The sequence below is a fragment of the Dipodomys merriami genome, unplaced genomic scaffold, assembly GCF_024711535.1.
Source record: "Dipodomys merriami isolate MVZ:Mamm:240054 unplaced genomic scaffold, mDipMer1.0.p SCAF_134, whole genome shotgun sequence".
NCBI lineage: Eukaryota > Metazoa > Chordata > Mammalia > Rodentia > Heteromyidae > Dipodomys > Dipodomys merriami.
The window spans coordinates 3,399,059-3,420,160 of record NW_027202649.1 but is presented as its reverse complement, the minus strand read 5'-3'; the positions used below and the strand labels follow the sequence as shown (position 1 = coordinate 3,420,160).

At 58.0% G+C, this 21,102-nt stretch overlaps 3 protein-coding genes across 3 annotated transcripts; all 3 read left to right on the top strand.

The window, feature by feature from the left end:
• The first annotated feature begins 5,714 nt into the window (after window positions 1–5,714).
• On the top strand, window positions 5,715–8,597 carry LOC138825083 (chymotrypsinogen B-like). The gene is made up of 8 exons (XM_070019455.1): window positions 5,715–5,778; window positions 6,753–6,836; window positions 6,985–7,088; window positions 7,183–7,259; window positions 7,339–7,417; window positions 7,526–7,706; window positions 7,796–7,929; window positions 8,384–8,597. Exons 1-8 carry the CDS (start codon window positions 5,715–5,717, stop codon window positions 8,543–8,545), a joined length of 885 nt encoding a protein of 294 aa, XP_069875556.1. The 3' UTR covers window positions 8,546–8,597.
• Window positions 8,598–13,010: 4,413 nt separating this feature from the next.
• LOC138825088 (chymotrypsinogen B-like) lies at window positions 13,011–15,609 on the top strand. The gene is made up of 7 exons (XM_070019460.1): window positions 13,011–13,227; window positions 13,990–14,093; window positions 14,189–14,268; window positions 14,355–14,433; window positions 14,542–14,725; window positions 14,815–14,948; window positions 15,406–15,609. Exons 1-7 carry the CDS (start codon window positions 13,011–13,013, stop codon window positions 15,565–15,567), a joined length of 960 nt encoding a protein of 319 aa, XP_069875561.1. The 3' UTR covers window positions 15,568–15,609.
• A 3,712-nt stretch (window positions 15,610–19,321) lies between these two features.
• LOC138825087 (chymotrypsinogen B-like) lies at window positions 19,322–20,882 on the top strand. The gene is made up of 6 exons (XM_070019459.1): window positions 19,322–19,336; window positions 19,427–19,506; window positions 19,593–19,671; window positions 19,780–19,957; window positions 20,049–20,182; window positions 20,653–20,882. The coding sequence occupies exons 1-6, from the start codon at window positions 19,322–19,324 to the stop codon at window positions 20,812–20,814; spliced, it is 648 nt and encodes a 215-aa protein (XP_069875560.1). The 3' UTR covers window positions 20,815–20,882.
• The last annotated feature ends 220 nt before the right edge of the window (window positions 20,883–21,102 follow it).

Here is a 21,102-nt window from a genome sequence, read left to right as displayed (position 1 = left end):
GTGTGTCCCCCAAACCCTGCCCCATTCCTTCTGGCTCTAGCCAACCAGAAAGGCCAAGAGCCACCCTCCCTGTTCCCCAGAGGCCTTGGGAGATAAGTGGCTGCCAGGCCTATAACACCTCAGCCCCCTGGGAAAAGAGCAGCTGCTTGGCCATACCACCAACCGCAAACACTGGCCACACCCAGCACCCCAGGGTACGGTGGGCCAGGCTGGGCCAGGCCGGGCCAGGCCCAGGGTTCGAGCCTGGCCCAGTCCTGCTCAGGCAGCCTTCGCTGGGCATGGGGTGGGGGACCCAGCTTCCTCAAGCCACAGGAGGGTTTTCAGCCCCTGGTTAAAGGCAATCCCACTGCAGGGTGCCAAGGCACCCAGCTGCTGGTGGCTAGGAGCCCCAGAATTCTTCCTGGTGTCGGCTCAGGATCATGAAGGCAGGCTGCAGGTTTTCTGTAAAAAAATGGAGTCAATCTCAAAGCAAAGGTCGCTCAGGCACTGATGATTATCCAGAGCATTGCTGTGCCTTCGTACAAAGCGGAAGTTCCTTATCCACTGGCGCTGTGACTCCAGCCACAAGCTGACGCAGAGAACGCACTCCTTCCACATTCCCTCCATCACCGCGGCCCCATGAAACAAGACGGGTGTGTGGGGTGCGCTGGCAGGAAGTGGAGGCCCAGGGAATTCTCTGCAACCTGCCCAAGGTCCCTCCACTCCCATAGTCAGACACTGCTCCAGGCGGAGACCCCAGCACACAGAGGGCCCCTGGCGCTGGTGACAGATGTGGACACCAAACCAAGAGAATACACACAATGAAGCGCAGGCAGCCTATGGATACCCACAGCAGGGTGTGCTTCTCCACTTCTCCACTAGAGGCGCTGTGAGCCCCCCCCGGGGGCCAGGCCTTGACAGAGAGCCACTGAAGGGGAGCTAGGTCTCCATCAAAGGCTCTGGGCTGGAAAAGGGTCCCAGCGAGCAGAGCCGAGACACTGGGCTTGTTAAAACACAACTGTTGCGTGTGGTACACATACACAATGGGATTTTACTCGCTCATTAGAAAGAATAAGATCCTGTCATTTGTAGGGAAATGGATGGACCTAGAGCAATGTTTAGTGAGGTAAGCCAAGCTCAGAGACACAGGGCGCCTGTATCCCTTACATGTGGAGGCTAGATCTAAAATATCACTGGACCTCAACTCTGTACACCACTCAAGGCATTTGCACACGGACGAAAGGAGGGTACCAGTAGCAGAGGGACCCAAAGGTATAATTCTCCTGAACATACAAAATATTATTTAGCCAAACAAATTCCAGGATATGAAAACATGGGTTATTTTATGTTGGTGGTGGTGGTGGTGTTTGGGATGGGGTGGGCTTTTCCCTTTCTTCCTTCCTGCCTTCCTTCCTGCCTTCCTGCCTTCCTGCCTTCCTTCCCCCCCCCCCCCTCCTCTTTTTGGTCATGGGCTTGAACTCTAGGCCTGGGCACTGTCCTTCAGCCCTTTAGCTCAAGGTGAGTGCTCTACCACTTGAACCACAGCACCACTTCCAGTTTTCTGGTGGTTAATTGGAGATAGGAGTCTTAAGGACTTTCCTGCCTGTGTTAGCTTTGAATCGTGATCCTCAGCTCTCAGCCTCCTTTGTAGCTAGGATTACAGGTGTGTACCACTGGTGCCCTGCTTTCCTGTTTTGTAAGGGAGAACAAGGAGAGGTGTAGAAAGGGAGGGAGGAAGGGTGAACAAATGCGATCATGGGGGGCTGGGAAGGTGGCTCAGTGGTAGAACACTTGCCTTGCATGCATGAGGCCCTGGGTTCAATTCCTCAGCACCACATAAGCAAAAAGAAAAAAGCCGGAAGTGGCGCTGTGGCTCAAGTGGTAGAGCACTAGCCTTGAGCTGAAGAGCTGAGGGACAGTGCCCAGGCCCAGAGTTCAGGCCCCACGACCGGACGCAAAAAAAAGAATTAACTAAGAAATTCGATCATGGTATTCATGATACAGTGGAAAACAAGCTCTGCCACTTGTAGGAGGGACGGGAGGGGAGACATTGTCCAATAAGAGATATGCGTTACCTCACTTAGGAAATGGTAACCTTAGTAATATATAAAATTATATTTTTAAAAACAAACACTCGGAGCTGTGGCTCAAAGCAAAACACTAGGCTTGAGCAAACGAGCTCAGAGACAGCACCCAGGCCCTGAGTTCAAGCCCCATGACCAACCGACCAGCCAACCAACACCCTGATGTTGCCGCATGCTGCTGGCTCATTCCTATCATCGGACCTCCTCGGGAGGCTGAGCCCTGAGGACACTCTTAGGTTGAGCTGGGACGCGGTGCTCCGGTCCCTTCCATGGCCCCCGGGGGAGTGGAGCACCTGCGGGCAGTGGAACAGCCTCTCCAGCTGTGTGCGTTCCCGCAGCTCGGCCCTGCGGCAGCCAGCTGGGGCTTCCCATGGCCACACGTCATGGAGGGAGCGAGGGGCGGGCCACCGCCTCGCACCTGCCGCTTCAGTAACAGACCCGCAACACCTGCCCCGCCGCCTGCAGCCCCGACTTCACTCCTCTCCCTGACTTCACTCCTCTCCCCGACTTCACTCCTCTCCCGTCACAGGGGCCTCCGAAGGGACCTGAGACGCCAGGGCTTGCAGCCGCCTCTTCACCTCCTCCAGAGACGCCTCGGCTGTTCCCAAAGTTCCCTCCCTCCCTCCCTCCCTCCCTCCCTCCCTCCTTTCCATTTTCCCTCTGTCTTCTTTCTTTCTTTTCTTTCTTTTTTTGGATCCAGTCGTGGGGCCTGAACTCTGGGCCTGGGCGCTGTCCCTCAGCTCTTCAGCTCAAGGCTAGCGCTCTACCACTTGAACCACAGTGCCACTTCCAGCTTTTTTTCTTTTTGCTTATGTGGTGCTGAGGAATCGAACCCAGGGCCTCATGCATGCAAGGCAAGCGCTCTATCACTGAGCCACCTTCCCAGCCCCTTCTCTTTCTTTCTTTCTTTCTTTCTTTCTTTCTTTCTTTCTTTCTTTCTTTCTTTCTTTCTTTCTTTCTTTCTTCCTTCCTTCCTTCCTTTTCCTTTCTTTCTTTCTCTTCCTTCCTTTCTTCCTTCCTTCCTCCCTTCCTTCCATTTTCCCCCTTTTTCTTCCTCACTCCCTTGCTACTTTCTTCCTTCTTTCCTTTCTTCTACACTGCCCCCCCCCCCAGTCCCATTGTACAGGTACCTAGAGCCTCTTGTCCTCACTTGGCTGTTTTGCTGAAGGCTGATGCTCAACCAATTGAACCACAGCTCCAAATCTTGCTTTTTTGTATGTTCATTGGAGTCTTGCCACCATTCCTGCCCTGGCTGGCTACAAACCTTCATCCTCCCCTCTCAATCTCCTCAGTACCCGGTATTGGTAATGTCCCCTTAAGAGTGGGCCTCCTGGTCTTGCTGTCCATGATAAGAAATAAATTATTATAACCGAGAGTGAGGGAATGGTGATATTGTCCAAAAAGAAAGGTGATCTTGACTTGACATGTAACTAAATGCTCAGCACATCACCTCTACAATAAAAATTTAAAAATATAACTTCATAGCTGGTGGTGATGTATGTTTGATCTTTTTTTACTTGTTTTTATTTTATTTTTGCTTGCTTGTTTGTTTGCCAGGCTTGGGGCTTGAATTAGGGATCAGGGCACTGTACCAACATGAGCTTTTTCTCCCCAAGGCCAGTGTTCTACCACTTTGAACTACAATGTCATTTCTGGTTTTCTGGTGGTTAATTGGAGATAGGAATCTCACAAACTTTCCTGCCTGGGCTGGCTTTGAACCGTGGTACACAGATCTCAACAGCCTGAGTAGCTAGGATTCTAGGCATAAGTGAACAGAGCCTGGCTTATATTTGATCTTTCTTTCTTTTTTCTTTTCTTTTTTTTTTTTTTTCTGGTTGTGGGACTTGAACTCTGGGCCTGGGTGCTGTCCCTCAGCTCTTCAACTCAGCTCAAGGTGAGCGCTCTACCACTTGAGCCACAGCACCACTTCCAGTTTTCTGGTGGTTAATTGAAGATAAGTTTCTTGACTACTTTTCTGCCCAGGCTGGCTTTGAACTGTGGCGGAGGGGGTGGGCTAAGAAATTGACGAGGTAGGGAGGAAAGGGATGGCAGGGGAAAAACAAAGGAGGGGGTAACAATGCTTGATAGGAAATGGACTCATTACCTTGTCCATGTAACTGTAACCCCTCTGTACAGTATCTTTACAATAAAAAATAGATATTTAAAAAAATTCCCACTCCTTCCTGCAGTGCAGGCTTGCTACATGGGGGGCTGGTGAACTTGGTCTCTTCCAGGAGGGGCCTGGTGAGCGCTGCTTACATGATGAGCTCACTCGTGCAGAGTGGTTTCATTCAGGCAGGACACCGAGTGTTCAGTGCTCTGATTTCCTGCCTAACACATGTGGCCTACTCTCTGTCCTTAGACCATCTTCTAAAATGAGCCAAGGCCAGGAACAGACAAGGAGTTCCAGTAAGACAAATGTCCCCAGGCTCTGGTGGCTCACACCTCTAATTCCAGCTAATCAGGAGCCTGAGCTCTGAGGATCAGGGTTTGAAGCCAGCCAGGGCAAGAAAGTCTGTGAGACTCTTATAGCTCCAACTAACTACTAAAAAGCCACAAGTGGGGCTATGGCTCAAGGAGTAGAATGCTAGCTTTGGGCAAAATAGAACAAAACAAAACGTAGAAACAGTGCCCAGTGTCCAGTCCTCCAGGCCAAGTCTCAGAATTGGAACCAAAAATATGAAAATAAAAAAAGAAAAACAAAAAGAAACATCAGAAAAGGTGAACGGCCCAAGGCTGCGCCACTGTCTGATACTAAAACCTGTGCTCCAACCAGCACATTGTCACCATGAAGGGACAATAAAAGCTGTCAGGGGAGATCAAGCCCATCACCACGGGAGCCTCTCATCCTGCACCTGACAGCAACCCAAATCACTCCCAGTTCCACAACTGCCAGGAAACAACCCACTTTGTCAACCAAAGCAAGAACCAGGTTTGCCTGGACCCCTGCAATCACTTGATCCAGACTCCTTCAGCAATTACAGGTGGATATAACACTTATGGGGTGATAAATCAATCATCAGGTGATATAACAAGACCCCCTGGCTGGTCCATGCACCGCGCTGGGCCCAGGATGCCATGTGCCACAGGGGAAGGGAAGCTGCTCAGCGCAGGAGCCCTTGGCCCTTCCAGCTGCTCTGCCCACACCCACATGGCTACAACACGCCTGGAGCGGAGTCCTCTCTGAGCCTTCTGGGCCTCCATCCTCAGCACTGCCCCCACACCAGGCCTCCCCCCTGAGCCTCTGCCTGGAGGGAAGGCCTGCTCCTCCAGCTGCACAGGGCTTCTGGAAGAAACACAACAACTCTGTCCAGGGTCCTAGGGCACCCCGAGACCACAGCCTCTACCAGTGTGGGGCTCAGCTGTGAGTCCATAGACTCAGCCTACCCGGGCAGCAGGGCTGTAGCACACAGCTATGGGGCCAGGGCTGCTGTTCAGCCCCGTCGTGGCCCTGAGCCCTTGGCCTGGAGCTCAGCCGTGGACGGCAGCTGTGTCCATCCCAGGCTCCCGCGCTGCCCTGCCTGGCACACGCTGCCCACTGGACACGCGCCCAGAAAAGGGCTTCTCCACTCAAGGTCTCAGATAACAGCGGGCGCCGTGGTATATAGCAGGAGCCCGGCAGGTAACACGCAGCTGTGTGGCGGCGGCACCATGCTGGGCCTCTGGCTCCTGGGCTGCTGGGCTGTCTTGGGCGCTGCCTTCGCTGGGCAGGAAGGTTGGTTCCCCTCACCCTGGTCTGCGCTCCGTGTAGCTGGGCACCTTGCTGTGAGCGGGAGCGAGTCCCTGTCCGCTTCCCCCTCACTGGCCTCACAGCTGCAGGGGGCGTTGGGAGAAAGACACAGGTCCCAGCTCCCCCTGCTCCCCAGACCCCCTGAGACCCTGGCAGCCGGGCCCTCTGCATCGCTGCGCAGCGGTCTGTGTCCTGTGGAGGAGGCGGCGATGCGGCCGTGCGGGGCACAGGGACAGACTGAAGGGGCAGTGGCGGCTCGGCCCCCTCAGCCCTGCCTGCACAAGCCTGAGGGTTTTGCTTTGTTTTCTCCTTTTTTATGTTCATCCTTCAGGGCCTAGTCTCTGTCTCTGAGTTTTTTTGTTTTTTTGGTCAGCCGTGGGGCTTGAACTCTGGGCCTGGACGCTGTCCCTCAGCTCTTCAGCTCAAGGCTAGTGTTCTACCACTTGAGCCACAGCACCACTTCCAGCTTTTTCTGCTTATGTGGTGCTGAGGAATCGAACCCAGGGCCTCATGCATGGGAGGCGAACACTCTACCACTGAGCCACCTTCCCAGCCCCTGGCTCTGAGTTGTTTTTACTAAAGGCCAGCACTCTACCACAGCTCCACTTTGGGCTTTTTTTGGTGGTTAATTGGAGAGTAGAGTCTCGAGGGCTGTCTCCTGACGCTGGCTTTGAACCGTGGTCATCAGCTCTCAGTCTGTTGAGTGTCTAGGATCACAGATGTGGGCACTAGAAGCTTGTCCTTTTACAGCTCTTAGTTCTCCTCTGTCCCCGGAATGGAGCAGCGCTTGGTCCGCTCATTTGTCACAGCCTCACACCAACTCTGGCAGGGTGGCGGCTGCGCCCCACCGTGCTGATGGGGAAACTGAGACTGAGCTGCATGGCTGAACTAGGCAGCCATGGGTCCTGCTGACCGCCTCGCCTGCTGCATGTCTGTGTGTGTGTGTATTTGTCTGGAAGGGGAGCTGAGCGGGGCGCAAGAATCTGAGTTCTCTGACCAGGATCCTGCTCGCCTCACACTGAGCTGCAAATGTGGGATACCAGGTTTGTGGGGGGGGGCAGGGGGCAGGGTGAAGGCAAGGGAGGAGCCAGCCGGGGTCCCCCAAGGGTGAGAGGAGACAGGAGGTGGGAGGGGAGGAGACCTGGTGGGGTCCCAGTGCCCACTTTGGCTGTCACCTCCTTGTGTCCCCAGGCTGCGGGATCCCTGCCATCCCTCCTGAGGTCAGTGGGCTGTCCAGGGTGGTCAATGGGGAGGACGCTGTCCCTGGCTCCTGGCCCTGGCAGGTGTCCATTCAGGTGAGAGGGGGTGCTGGGCGTGGGGGCAGTGTGGGTGGCAGTCAGCATGGGGTGCTGTCCTGGTGGAATTGTGACAGTCCCTTCTTCTTCCCAGTATGCAGGCTTCCACTTCTGCGGTGGCGCCCTGATCAGCGAGGAATGGGTGGTCACTGCTGCCCACTGTGGGGTCACGTGAGTCCTGTGGGCTCTAGAGGGCAAAGGAGGGGAACAGCCTCTCTCCCATCTCACCCCTACCTGTGTCCATGTGTAGGACAGATGACAAGGTGGTGGTGGGGGCGTTTAACCTGGATCCTGATGAGGAGGGCGTCCAGGTCTTGGACATTGCAGAGGTAGCCTGGCCTGCTGGACGGACCCCCAGGGAAGGAGTTGGTCCCCAGAAGATGGCAGAGCCTGGGCTCCTCCCTGGGTCTCACTTGGGGCTCGGTTCTCCTCCACAGGTGTTCAATAACCCCCATGCCAGTATAGAGCCTGTGCACAATGACATCGCGCTGCTGAAGCTGGCCACCCCGGCCCGCTTCACCGACACTGTGTCCGCCGTGTGTCTGGCCTGTGACGAGGCTGACTTCCCGCCAGGGACTGAGTGCGTCATCACAGGCTGGGGCCAGACCCAATACGACGGTGAGCAGCTTGTCCGGGGCTGGTGGGCCTGGGAGCTGCCAGGCTGGGCAGGGCCGTGGCACTGACCTCGCCCTCCGCTGCCCTTCCAGACTATCAAAGAGCACCCACGCTGCAGCAGGCCATGCTGCCCCTTGTGTCCACTCCCGTCTGTAAGGAGATCTGGGGCGACCTGGTCACCGATGACATGATCTGCGCTGGAAGCGATGGGACCTCCCCTTGCATGGTGCGGCCTCCTGGGCTCTGCCCACACTGTCCCCCCTCTCTAGACATGGCTGCCCGAGTACGGGGTGAGGGCTGAGGGGGAGGGAGGCAGGGGCAGTGTGTCAGCCGCGATGGTGTCAGGTCCCCGTGAGCGTGTGCGTGGCGGCTGCGGGAGGTGAGCCGCGCAGCCTGGACAGGGCCCGGGCAGAGCCGAGGCTGAGCCGCAGCCGCGCTGCCCCGCGCAGCCCGCCCTCCTGCGCCCCCTGCACGCACTCAGCCGCACTGACTTCTGTCACACAATGGCCCAGACTTCCAGAAAGTTCAACCCACAGCAGCTGCTGAAACCCTCCACAACCCACCCAGAAAGCAGGCAGAGGTGTCCTGGGTCAGGCCGTGGGCTGGCCTCTGGGCGCATGCGCAGGGGCCGGGTTGCCCGGGCTACGACAAAACCAGAGCCTGTTTCCCTCTCCCTGCAGGGCGACTCTGGCGGCCCCCTGGTGTGCAAGAAGGGGGGAGTGTGGACCCAGGTGGGCATCGTGTCCTGGGGCAGCGGATTCTGCCCTGGGGACACCCCCGCTGTGTTCACCCGCATCACTGCGGTCCTGGATTGGGTGAAGCAGATCCTGAAGGAAAACTGAGCCACAGAGCTGCTCCCTGCTCCCTCTTGCCCTGCCTCCCACCAAACCTCAATAAACATTCATGAGTGTTGTCTGGCTTTGGTTTGGGGGCCACTCAGCTGGCCCAGACCGGGTTTGGGTGTCTCTGGGGAACCCCTCTGGTCCCTTTCCCATCATTTGCGCTCCAGCTCCCTCGAGGGTGGTCAGAAAAACACAGGGAGGTGAAATGGGGGAAACACAGGTGTCAGGGTGTGGATGTGTGGGTGATGGCGGCCTGGCCTCCCCTCCCAGCCCCGGCCTGGAGGCAGCCGCTGGCGGCCGCACGCATGCTCAGAGCGCTGCCATGGGAGCAGCAGGCGGGAGGCGCCGCGCACGCACCTGTGGGTTTGGGGTTCTTCCCCACGGTGGCAGCTCCACGGCTGCCTCCTTCCCAGGCCCCTGCAGAGCCCCAGCCCGAGACACACGGCCCCCTCAGCCCAAGGACGGGCCAGAGGGCTCTGGCCAGGGGAGGCCAACGCCAGGGCGTGCTCTGCGCGGTGTCTGCGATCGTGTGATCGTGTGCAGGGGCCGCAGCTCTGCTGGGAGGAGGCGCAGCCATCCAGGAGCCTGAGTCACCCCCCCCCCCCATGGCCCAGTGTAGGTCAATGAGGCGCGCAGGCTTAGGGAGGCCTAAGCTCTGCAGCCAGAAGGAAGCTTCTGGAACCTGCAGGCTGCAGACAAGCTGCTCCCAGGCTATCCCACGCCACAGCCAGGACGGCGATGTGCCAGTCACAGCCCTGCCCTCCTCCCAGCCAGGCCAAGCCTTCGTGCACGTGGGGACTGACCCACCAGCCAGTGCCTGGGGGTACGCCTGCCCTCCCCCCAGCCCTGTTCCCCTCCCAGGAGGTCAGGCGTCTGACCTTGGCTCTGGCCAGGATGCTGTGTGGGTGCTGCAGGTCACTTTGAGAGGGAGCAGGGCCACAGCTGGGGCTCGGTCCTCACCCTCGGGGCCGCAAGCACTTTCCCTGGCCTGGCTGGCTTTTTCCTTCTTCAAGTAATACGTCGTCATTACACATCCTGACTGCTATCAAAAGCCAGCCTTGCCGGGCGCTGGTGGCTCACGCCTGTAATCCTAGCTACTCAGGAGGCTGAGATCTGAGGATCGCGGTTCAAAGCCAGCCCGGGCAGGAGAGACCGTGAGACTCCTATCTCCAATAAACCACCAGAAAACCGGAAGTGGCGCTGTAGCTCAAGTGGTAGAGCGCTCGCCTTGAGCTGAAGAGCTGAGGGACAGCGCCCAGGCCCAGAGTTCAAGCCCCACGACCGACAAAAAAAAAAAAAAAAAAAAAAGCCAGCCTTGCAGCATGGTGCCAGCAGCCCCAGCCTGTACGCCTCGCCACCAGCCTTAGACCTGTGGATTGTGCAGCAAAGCCAGCCTGGCCGGGAAGCCCACCAGACGCACACTGCCAATTAACGACCCCTCAAACAGGAAGCCGAAGTCTGGAAGTGGAGCTGTGACCCAGGGGGTAAAGCCTTGAGCCAAAGCAGCACAGGACAGCGACCAGGCCCGAGTCCCGGAATGGGGGGGGAGGGGGGGCAGAAATCAGCAATGCCTGCTCCCGCCTCGCTTGTGGGCCCTGCCCAGCCCGCCCGGTCCCTCCACTCGCCGCCCCACTGCCTGTCACAACTGTGTACAAAGCCTGGGCCGCCGAGGACACGGCCGCGGCACAGCTGGGCCGCCCAGCCTGCGGGAGGCGGGCCTCTCCCGGCCAGCTGCGGGTTCCCAGGGCCTCCTATCAGCCGGGAGGAGGCAGGGGCGGGGCCACGGCGCGGGGCGGGGCCACGGCGCGGGGCGGGGCCACGGCGCGGGGCGGGGCCACGTGAAGGGGTGGGTGAAGGAGGGGTGGGGCCACGGCGCGGGGCGGGGCCACAGCGTGGGGGCGCGGCCAGGTGAAGGGGTGGGTGATGGAGGGGCGGGGCCACGGCGCAGGGCGGGGCCACTTAAAGGGGTGGGTGAGGGACGGGTGGGGCCACGGCTCGGGGGCGGAGCCACACGGAGGGTTGTGGGTGAGGGAGGGGCGGGGACACTGTGTGTCTCGGGGCGTGGTCACCGGAATGGGCGTGGGGACCGCTTCTGCTCCTGTCCCTCCCATCCCAGGCCCTGGAGCACCTTCCCCAGGCTGCTCCTCACTCAGACCCTGCCCTCCCCCCACTCCCTGCTGCTGCTGCTGCTGCTGCTGCTTCCTTCGGGGCCCTTGGCTCCTCCAGGGCCACTGGGGTCTCTGAAGTGGCCTCTTCCCTCCTCCGGAAATGCCTCGACCAATGTCAAAACTGAGATTTTTCTCAGTAGTTTCTTTCTTTCCTTCTTCTTTTCCTTCCTCCTTTCCTTTCCCTTCTCTCATTCCTTCGTGGCTTCCTTCTTTCCTTTATTCCCATGTTTCTCCCTCGTTATCTGCTTTCCTCCTTCTTTCCTTCCTTCCTTTTTCCTTTCCTTTCTTGTGTGTCTGTGTGTGTGCACATACACAGACTCTGTCACCTCATTGGAATTTTCCACTCAAGGATGGTAACTCTACCACTTGAGCCACAGCTTCACTTCTGGCTTTTTTGCCCCCTATTTGGAAATAACAGTCTCTCAAGTCTCTCAGACATTCCTGCCCTGGCTGGCTTCAAACCTTGATCCTCACATGGCATTCTCCAGAGTATATTGTGTTGTTTATGTCCCCTTAAAATTAGACTTCATGAGCCAAACACCGGTGGCTCCTATCTGTCATCCTAGCTACTCAGGAGGCCGAGATCTGAAGATCATGGTTCAAAGCCATCCTGAGCAAGAAAGTCTGTGAGTCTTATCTCCAATTAACGACCAAAATCTCAGAAGTGGCTCTGTGGTTGAAGTGGTAGAGCGCTAGCCTTGAGCTGGAGAGCCGAGGGACAGCGCCCAGGCCCAGAGTTCTCACCCCTCCCCAAAACAAATAGACCTCTTGTCCTTGGTGTCAGTAATAGTAAATATGATTATTATAACTTCTTAGCTGGTGGTGATGTATGTTTGATCTTTAAAATCAAAATACTTTAAGCTGCAAGCTTGCTACACGGGGGAGTGGTATCCTTGGTCTTCCAGGAGGGGCCTGGTGGCTGCTGCTTGACAGAAGGAACTCACTCCTGCATGGTTTCATTCAGACAGAACACCATATGTTCAGTGCTCTGCTTTCCTGCCTAACACATGTGGCCCGCTCTGTGTCCTTAGACCATCTTCTAAAATGAAGATAAGTAGCTCAAGAAAAACAAACGCATCGGGACTCTGGTGACTAATGCCTGTGGCTCTAGCTACTCAGGAGGCTGAGATCAGAGGATTGAAATTCTACACCAGCTCTGGCAGAAAAGTCATGACACTCTTAGCTCCAATAAACTATTAAAAAGCAAGAAGTGAGGCAGTGGCTAAAATAGTAGGACACGAGACTTGAGGAGGGAAAAAAACAAATGAACAAACCATGTAGGTTCATTGTCCAGGACTGGAATTCAAGCCCTACAAGAAGAACAAAAATAGAAAATCAAGAAAGAGAAACAGATCAGAGCAAGTCAATGGCCCAAGGCCACACTGCTGTCTGACACTGAAATTTGTGCTAGAAGCAGCATACTGGTCACCATGCAGGGAAATTAAAAGCAGCCAGAGGAGATCAAGCCCTGCTCGTCTAAGGGGCGCTGGTCCTGCACCTGACAACCTCACCCAAAATGTTTCCCAGTTCCACAACTGCCAGGAAACAATCCACCCGGTCAACCAAAGCAAGACACAGGTTTCCCTGCACCCCTGCAATCACTTGATCCAGACTCCTTCAGCAATTACAGGTGGATATAACACTTACGGGGTGGTAAAACATTCATCAGGTGATATAACAAGACCCCCTGGCTGGTCCATGCACCACGCTGGGCCCAGGATGCCATGTGCCACAGGGGAAGGGAAGCTGCTCAGCGCAGGAGCCCTTGGCCCTTCCAGCTGCTCTGCCCACACCCACATGGCTACAACACGCCTGGAGCGGAGTCCTCTCTGAGCCTTCTGGGCCTCCATCCTCAGCACTGCCCCCACACCAGGCCTCCCCCCTGAGCCTCTGCCTGGAGGGAAGGCCTGCTCCTCCAGCTGCACAGGGCTTCTGGAAGAAACACAACAACTCTGTCCAGGGTCCTAGGGCACCCCAAGACCACAGCCTCTACCAGTGTGGGGCTCAGCTGTGAGTCCATAGACTCAGCCTACCCGGGCAGCAGGGCTGTAGCTCACAGCTATGGGGCCAGGGCTGCTGTTCAGCCCCGTCGTGGCCCTGAGCCCTTGGCCTGGAGCTCAGCCGTGGACGGCAGCTGTGTCCATCCCAGGCTCCCGCGCTGCCCTGCCTGGCACACGCTGCCCACTGGACACGCGCCCAGAAAAGGGCTTCTCCACTCAAGGTCTCAGATAACAGCGGGCGCCGTGGTATATAGCAGGAGCCCGGCAGGTAACACGCAGCTGTGTGGCGGCGGCACCATGCTGGGCCTCTGGCTCCTGGGCTGCTGGGCTGTCTTGGGCGCTGCCTTCGCTGGGCAGGAAGGTTGGTTCCCCTCACCCCGTTCTGCGCTCCGTGTAGCTGTGAGCGGGAGCGAGTCCCTGTCCTCTTCCCCCTCACTGGCCTCACAGCTGCAGGGGGTGTTGGGAGAAAGACACAGGTCCCAGCTCCCCCTGCTCCCCAGACCCCCTGTACCCCGTACCCCGTGCGAGGCACAGGGACAGACTGAAGGGGCAGTGGCGGCTCAGCCCCCTCAGCCCTGCCTGCCCAAGCCTGGGGGGGGGGGTTATCTTGTTTTGTTTCATTTTCCGTTTTTATATTCATCCTTCAGGGCCAAGCTTCTGTTTCTGAGGTTTTTTAAAAATCAAGTTTCTTTTTACTTCTGACTTTTTTTGGTGGTTAATTGGAGAGTAGAGTCCCGAGGGCTGTCTCCTGAGGCTGGCTTTGAACCGTGGTCGTCAGCTCTCAGTCTGTTGAGTGTCTAGGATCACAGATGTGAGCACTAGAAGCTTGTCCTTTTACAGCTCTTAGTTCTCCTCTGTCCCCGGAATGGAGCAGCGCTTGGTCCGCTCATTTGTCACAGCCTCACACCAACTCTGGCAGGGTGGCGGCTGCGCCCCACTGTGCTGATGGGGAAACTGAGACTGAGCTGCGTGGCTGAACTAGGCAGCCATGGGTCCTGCTGACCGCCTCGCGTGCTGCATGTCTGTGTGTGTTTTTGTTTGTGTTTGTCTGGAAGGGGAGCTGAGTGGGGCGCAAGAATCTGAGTTCTCTGACCAGGATCCTGCTCGCCTCACACTGAGCTGCACTTGTGGGATACCAGGTTTGTGGGGGGGCAGGGGGCAGGGTGAAGGGAAGGGAGGAGCCAGCCGGGGTCCCCCAAGGGTGAGAGGAGACAGGAGGTGGGAGGGGGGGAGACCTGATTGGTCCACTTTGGCTGTCACCTCCTTGTGTCCCCAGGCTGCGGGATCCCCGCCATCCCTCCTGAGGTCAGTGGGCTGTCCAGGGTGGTCAATGGGGAGGACGCTGTCCCTGGCTCCTGGCCCTGGCAGGTGTCCATTCAGGTGAGAGGGGGTGCTGGGCGTGGGGGCAGTGTGGGTGGCAGTCAGCATGGGGTGCTGTCCTGGTGGAATTGTGACAGTCCCTTTTTTTTCCCCAGTATGAAGACAGCTTCCACTTCTGCGGTGGCGCCCTGATCAGCGAGGAATGGGTGCTCACTGCTGCCCACTGTGGGGTCATGTAAGGCTGGCAGCCTGCGCTCTCTGTAGAGCAGAGGAGGGGAGCAGCCTCTCTCCCATCTCACCCCTACCTGTCTCCATGCCTAGGCCAGGTGACAAGGTGGTGGCGGGGGCGTTTAACCTGGATTCTGATGAGAAGGATGTCCAGGTCTTGGACGTTGCAGAGGTAGCCAGGCCTGCTGGACAGACCCCCAGGGAAGGAGTTGGTCCCCAGAAGATGGCAGAGCCTGGGCTCCTCCTTGGGCCTCACTTGGGACTCTGTTCTCCTCCACAGGTGTTCAGTAAACCTGGTAAAGTGTACAGTAAACCTGTACCCAATGACATCGCGCTGCTGAAGCTGGCCACCCCGGCCTGCTTCACCGACACTGTGTCCGCCGTGTGCCTGGCCTGTGACGAGGCTGACTTCCCGCCAGGGACACCGTGCGTCATCACAGGCTGGGGCCAGACCCAATACGACGGTGAGCAGCTTGTCTGGGGCTGGTGGGGCTGGGAGCTGCCAGGCTGGGCAGGGCCGTGGCACTGACCTCGCCCTCCGCTGCCCTTCCAGACCATCAAAGAGCACCCACGCTGCGGCAGGCCGTGCTGCCCCTCGTGTCCACTCCCGACTGTCGGAAGTACTGGGGTGATAACGTCACCGATGACATGATCTGCGCTGGAGGCAACGGGACCTCCCCTTGCATTGTGCGGAATCCTGGGCTCTGCCCACACTGTCCCCCCTCTCTCTCTAGACATGGCTGCCCGAGTACGGGGTGAGGGCTGAGGGGGAGGGAGGCAGGTGCAGTGTGTCAGCCGCGATGGTGTCAGGTCCCCGTGAGCGTGTGCGTGGCGGCTGCGGGCGGTGAGCCGCGCAGCCTGGACAGGGCCCGGGCAGAGCCGAGGCTGAGCCGCAGCCGCGCTGCCCCGCGCAGCCCGCCCTCCTGCGGCCCTGCACGCACTCAGCCGCACTGACTTCTGTCACACAATGGCCCAGACTTCCAGAAAGTTCAACCCACAGCAGCTGCTGAAACCCTCCACAACCCACCCAGAAAGCAGGCAGAGGTGTCCTGGGTCAGGCCGTGGGCTGGCCTCTGGGAGCATGCGCAGAGGCCGGGTTGCCTGGGCTACGACAAAACCAGAGCCTGTTTCCCTCTCCCTGCAGGGCGACTCTGGCGGTGCCCTGGTGTGCGAGAAGGGGGGAGTGTGGAGCCAGGTGGGCATCGTGTCCTGGGGCAGCGACTTCTGCTGTACGGACACTCCCGCTGTGTTCACCCGCATCACTGCGGTCCTGGATTGGGTGAAGCAGACCCTGGAGGAAAACTGAGCCACAGAGCTGCTCCCTGCTCCCTCTTGCCCTCCCCCGACCCCCAAGCCTCAATAAACCCAGAAACATTCATCAATGTTGTCTGGTTTTGGTTTGGGGGCCACTGAGCTGAAGGAGACCTGGTGGTGGGGTCTCTGGCAGAATCCCTCTAGTCCCCTTCCCATCAGCTGGCTGGTCAGAAGCACACAGGCACAGGAAATGGGGAAAAACATGGGTGGAAAGCTGTGGTGTTTGGGGCCAGGGAGGCCTGGCCTCCCCTCCCAGCCCCAGCCTGGAGGCAGCGGCTGGCAGCCGCACGCATGCTCAGAGCGCTGCCATGGGAGCAGCAGGCGGGAGGCGCTGCGCACGCACCTGTGAGTTTGGGGTTCTTCCCCACGGTGGCACACGGCGGCCCCCTCAGCCCAAGGAGGGGCCAGAGGCCAACGCCAGGGCGTGCTCTGCGCGGTGTCTGCGATCGTGTGATCGTGTGCAGGGGCCGCAGCTCTGCTGGGAGGAGGCGCAGCCATCCAGGAGCCTGGGTCACCACCCCCCCCATGGCCCAGTGAGGAGCAGGAACAAGGCCAGGAGCACACCCAGCACCTCAGGCCCCGCATGGGCCCCAGCTCTGCAGCCCAGCTCTGCCCGCCCTCTCCACCCCTCTCTGCTCTGGGGAAGTCAGGGGACTCACCTCCCAGCCCACATCTTGGATTCCTCCGGAAGGGACCCCCTTCCCCTGCCACCCGGCATCGCTCCACTCACCGCCCACCGCCTGTCACAACTACATACAAAGCCTGGGCCGCAGAGGCCGCCCAGCCTGCGGGCGCTGGCCAGACTCTCACGGCCAGCTGCGGGTTCCCAGGATGTCCAGTCAGGGAGGAGGGAGGGGCGGGGCCACCGCCTCTGCCCCTGTCCCTCCTGTCCCAGCCCCTGTACGCAGACCTTCCCCAGGCAGCTCCTCACTCCGCCCTGCCCTGCGCTCTCCCCTCACCCTGGCCGCTGGACTTCCAGGGGGACTTGACTTCCCGGGCCACAGGCGTCTCCAAAGGGACGCGGACGCCAGTGCTTGCTGCTGCCCCTTCACCTCCAGAGAGGCCTTGGCTGTTCCCAAAGCTGTTTTTACCTTCTCCTTTTCTTTCTTCTTCTCTTTCTTTCTTCTTTCCTTCCCTCCTTCCTTTTCCCGTTCTTTCTTCATTTCCCTCTTCCTCCTTCCCTCCCTCCCTTTTTCCTTCCTTTCTTTGCTTTTCTTTCTTTTCTTGTTCTCTCTCCGTGTGTGTGTGTGTGTGTGTGTGTGTGTCTGTGTCTGTGTCTGTGTGTAGGGGGGGGCCTACATTTGCCTTTCATTTGGCTTTTCCTACAATGCTGGTGCTCTACCACTTGAGCCACAGCTTCACTTTTGGAGTTTTTGCAAAGCCCTGGCTGGCTTCGAAGCTTAATCCTCACATCTCAGTCTCCTGAGTACACGGTGGTGTTAAATGTCCCCTTAAGAGTGGATCTTCTACCCATTGCAACAATGAGATGCACAAGTTGTTATGTTGAAAAACGAACTTTACAATTTTGGGGGGGGAGGATGGGGGGGAGGATACGAAGGGACAGGAAGGGGAAACAAAGCAGGAGGCTACAATGCTTGATAAGAAATGTGCTCATTATCTTACCCATGTAATTGTAACCCCTCTGTACAGTATTTTCACAATAAAAATATATTAAAAATAAAAAAAATTCTCACCAGGCCAAAAAAAAAAAAAAAAAAAGAGTGGACCTTCTGACTTTAGTGTCAAAAATAGTAAATAAAATTATTATGACTTCCGAAATGGTGATGATCTATAGTAGATCTTTAAAAACAAACTACTTTCCCATTCCTTCCCCTGGTGCAGGCTTGCTACACCGGGGACTGGTGTCCTTGGTCTCTTCCAGGAGGGGCCTGGTGAGCGCTGCTTACACGATGAGCTCACTCGTGCAGAGTGGTTTCATTCAGGCAGGACACCTAGTGTTCAGTGCTCTGATTTCCTGCCTAACACACGTGGCCTACTCTCTGTTCTTAGACCATCTTCTAAAATGAGCCAAGCCCAGGAACAGACAAGGAGTTCCAGTAAGACAAATGTCCCCAGGCTCTGGTGGTTCATGCCTGTAATCTCAGCTAATCAGGAGCCTGAGATTTGAGGAAAGAAGGTTTGTTGGACTCTTAGACCATAGCCACTGCTAGTCTGGGGCTCAGCTGTGAGTCCATAGACTCAGCCTACCCGGGCAGCAGGGCTGTAGCACACAGCTATGGGGCCAGGGCTGCTGTTCAGCCCCGTCGTGGCCCTGAGCCCTTGGCCTGGAGTTCAGCCGTGGACGGCAGCTGTGTCCATCCCAGGCTCCCGCGCTGCCCTGCCTGGCACACGCTGCCCACTGGACACGCGCCCAGAAAAGGGCTTCTCCACTCAAGGTCTCAGATAACAGCGGGCGCCGTGGTATATAGCAGGAGCCCGGCAGGTAACACGCAGCTGTGTGGCGGCGGCACCATGCTGGGCCTCTGGCTCCTGGGCTGCTGGGCTGTCTTGGGCGCTGCCTTCGCTGGGCAGGAAGGTTGGTTCCCCTCACCCCGTTCTGCGCTCCGTGTAGCTGGGCACAGACTGAAGGGACTTGATGGCTTGGGCCCTTCAACTCTTGCCCTTTGGAAACGTGTCATGTCGTGTGTGTGTGTGTGTGTGTGTGTGTGTGTGTGTGTGTGTGTGTGTGTGTGTGTGTGTGTTGTCCTGGAGCTTGAACTTGGGCCTACTGCTCTTGCTGAGTTTTTTCCTCAAGGCTAGCACTCTACCACATGAGCAAAAGCTCCACCTTTGGCTTTTTTTGTGTTGTTTGGTGGTCAATTGGAGACAAGTGATTCATAATCTTTGCTGCCCAGGCTGGCTTTGAACCATGATCCTCAGATCTCAGCCTCCTGAGCAGCTAGGATTACAGTCATGAACCACTGGTATCTGCTACAAACTTGTACTTTTAAAGGCCTATTTACATCTGGGCTTCAGTGACTCATGCCTGTAATCCTAGCTACTCATGAAGCTGAGATCTGAGGATCATGGTTCAAAGCCAGCCTGGGCATGGAAGTCCATGAGACTCTTATGTCCAATAAACCACCAGAAAACCAGAAGTGGTGGTGTGGGTCCCGTGGTAGAGTGCTTCCTTTGAGCTGAAGAGTGCAGGGACAGCGCCCAAGCCTAGAGTTCAAGACCCACAACTGACCCCCCCCCACAAGAAAAAGTCTGTTTACTTAGTGCCTATACTGTCCCCGGAATGGAGCAGCGCTTGGTCCGCTCATTTGTCACAGCCTCATACCAACTCTGGCAGGGTGGCAGCTGCGCCCCACCGTGCTGATGGGGAATCTGAGACTGAGCTGCGTGGCTGAACTAGGCAGCCATGGGTCCTGCTGACCGCCTCGCCTGCTGCATGTTTGTTTGTGTTTTTGTTTGTATTTGTCTGGAAGGGGAGCTGAGCGGGGCGCAAGAATCTGAGTTCTCTGACCAGGATCCTGCTCGCCTCACACTGAGCTGCACCTGTGGGATACCAGGTTTGTGGGGGGGGGGGCAGGGCGAAGGGAAGGGAGGAGCCAGCCGGGATCCCCAAGGGTGAGAGGAGACTGGAGGTGGGAGGAGGGGAGACCTGGCGGGGTCCCAGTGCCCACTTTGACTGTCACCTCCTTGTGTCCCCAGGCTGCGGGATCCCTGCCATCCCTCCTCAGCTCAGTGGCCTGCCCAGGGTCATCGGCGGGGAGGACGCTGTCCCTGGATCCTGGCCGTGGATGGTGTCCCTGAGGGTGAGAGGGGGTGCTGGGCGTGGGGGCAGTGTGGTGTGGTCAGCACGGGGTGCTTTCCTGGTGGAAGTGACTGTCTTTCTTCTCGCACAGATCCCAGGTGACGTTCACTCCTGCGCGGGCGTGTTGATCAGCGAGGAATGGGTGCTCACTGCCGCCCACTGTATGCTCGAGTAAGGCTGGCAGCCCGGGCTCTCTGGAGGGCGGAAGAGGGGAGCAGACACTCTCCCACCTCACCCCTACTTGTCTCCATGTCTAGGCCAGTTGAAAAGGTGGTGGCGGGGGTGTTTAACCTGAACGCCAATGGGCAGAATGTCCAGGTGTTGACGATTGCACAGGTAACCTGGCCTGCTGGACAGGCCCCCAGGGAAGGTCAGGGTCCCCGGATGTCCACAGATTGTCGGCTCCTCTGTGGGCCTCACTTGGAGCTCTGTTCTTGGCTACAGGCGTTCGTTCATCCCAATGCCAGCGTAATTCCTGTGCACGATGACATCGCGCTGCTGAAGCTGGCCACCCCGGCCCTCTTCACTGACGAAGTGTCTGCCTTGTGTCTGGCCTGTGACGAGGCTGACTTCCCGCCAGGGACCGCGTGCGTCATCACAGGCTGGGGCCACAGGCACTACAGTGAGCAGCCTGCCCGGCGGGCTGACGGGGTGGGCGCTGCCAGGCACGGCAGGGCGCCGGGCACCGACCACTCACTCCTCCGCCCTTGTAGACACTGAGAATTCACCCACGCTGCGGCAGGCCGTGCTGCCCCTCGTGTCCACTCCCGACTGTCGGAAGTACTGGGGTGATGACATCACCGATGACATGATCTGCGCCGGCGGCAACGGGACCGGCCCTTGCATGGTGCGGCCTCCTGGGCTCTGCCCACACTGTCCCCCCTCTCTCTCCAGACATGGCTGCCCGAGTACGGGGTGAGGGCTGAGGGGGAGGGAGGCAGGTGCAGTGTGTCAGCCGCGATGGTGTCAGGTCCCCGTGAGCGTGTGCGTGGCGGCTGCGGGAGGTGAGCCGCGCGGCCTGGACAGGGCCCGGGCAGAGCCGAGGCTGAGCCGCAGCCGCGCTGCCCCGCGCAGCCCGCCCTCCTGCGGCCCTGCACGCACTCAGCAGCACTGACTTCTGTCACACAATGGCCCAGACTTCCAGAAAGTTCAACCCACAGCAGCTGCTGAAACCCTCCACAACCCACCCAGAAAGCAGGCAGAGGTGTCCTGGGTCAGGCCGTGGGCTGGCCTCTGGGCGCATGCGCAGGGGCCGGGCTGCCCGGGCTACGACAAAACCGGAGCCTCCTTTTCTTTTTTCTTTTATTTTCCCTACAGAATGACTCTGGCGGCCCCCTGGTGTGCGAGAAGGGGGGAGTGTGGACCCAGGTGGGCATCGTGTCCTGGGGCAGCCGTGAATGTGACGCCAGCATGCCCGCTGTGTTCACCCGCATCACTGCGCACCTCCCCTGGGTGAAGCAGACCCTGGCGGAAAACTGAGCCACAGAGCTGCTCTGTGCTTGCTCTTGCCCTGCCTCCCCCCTCCCCAAGCCTCAATAAACCCACGACCTGCCATCAGTGTTGTCTGGCTTTTGTTTGAGGGTCACCTTTGTTCCTGAACTTGAACCTTCACTGAGCTAGAGTGAACTGGGCCAGACACGGTCGTGGGGGTCTCTGGGAGAACCCCTCGAGTCCCCTTCCCATCAGCTGGCTGGTCAGAAGCACACAGGCACAGGAAATGGGGAAAAACATGGGTGGAAAGCTGTGGTGTTTGGGGCCAGGGCGGCC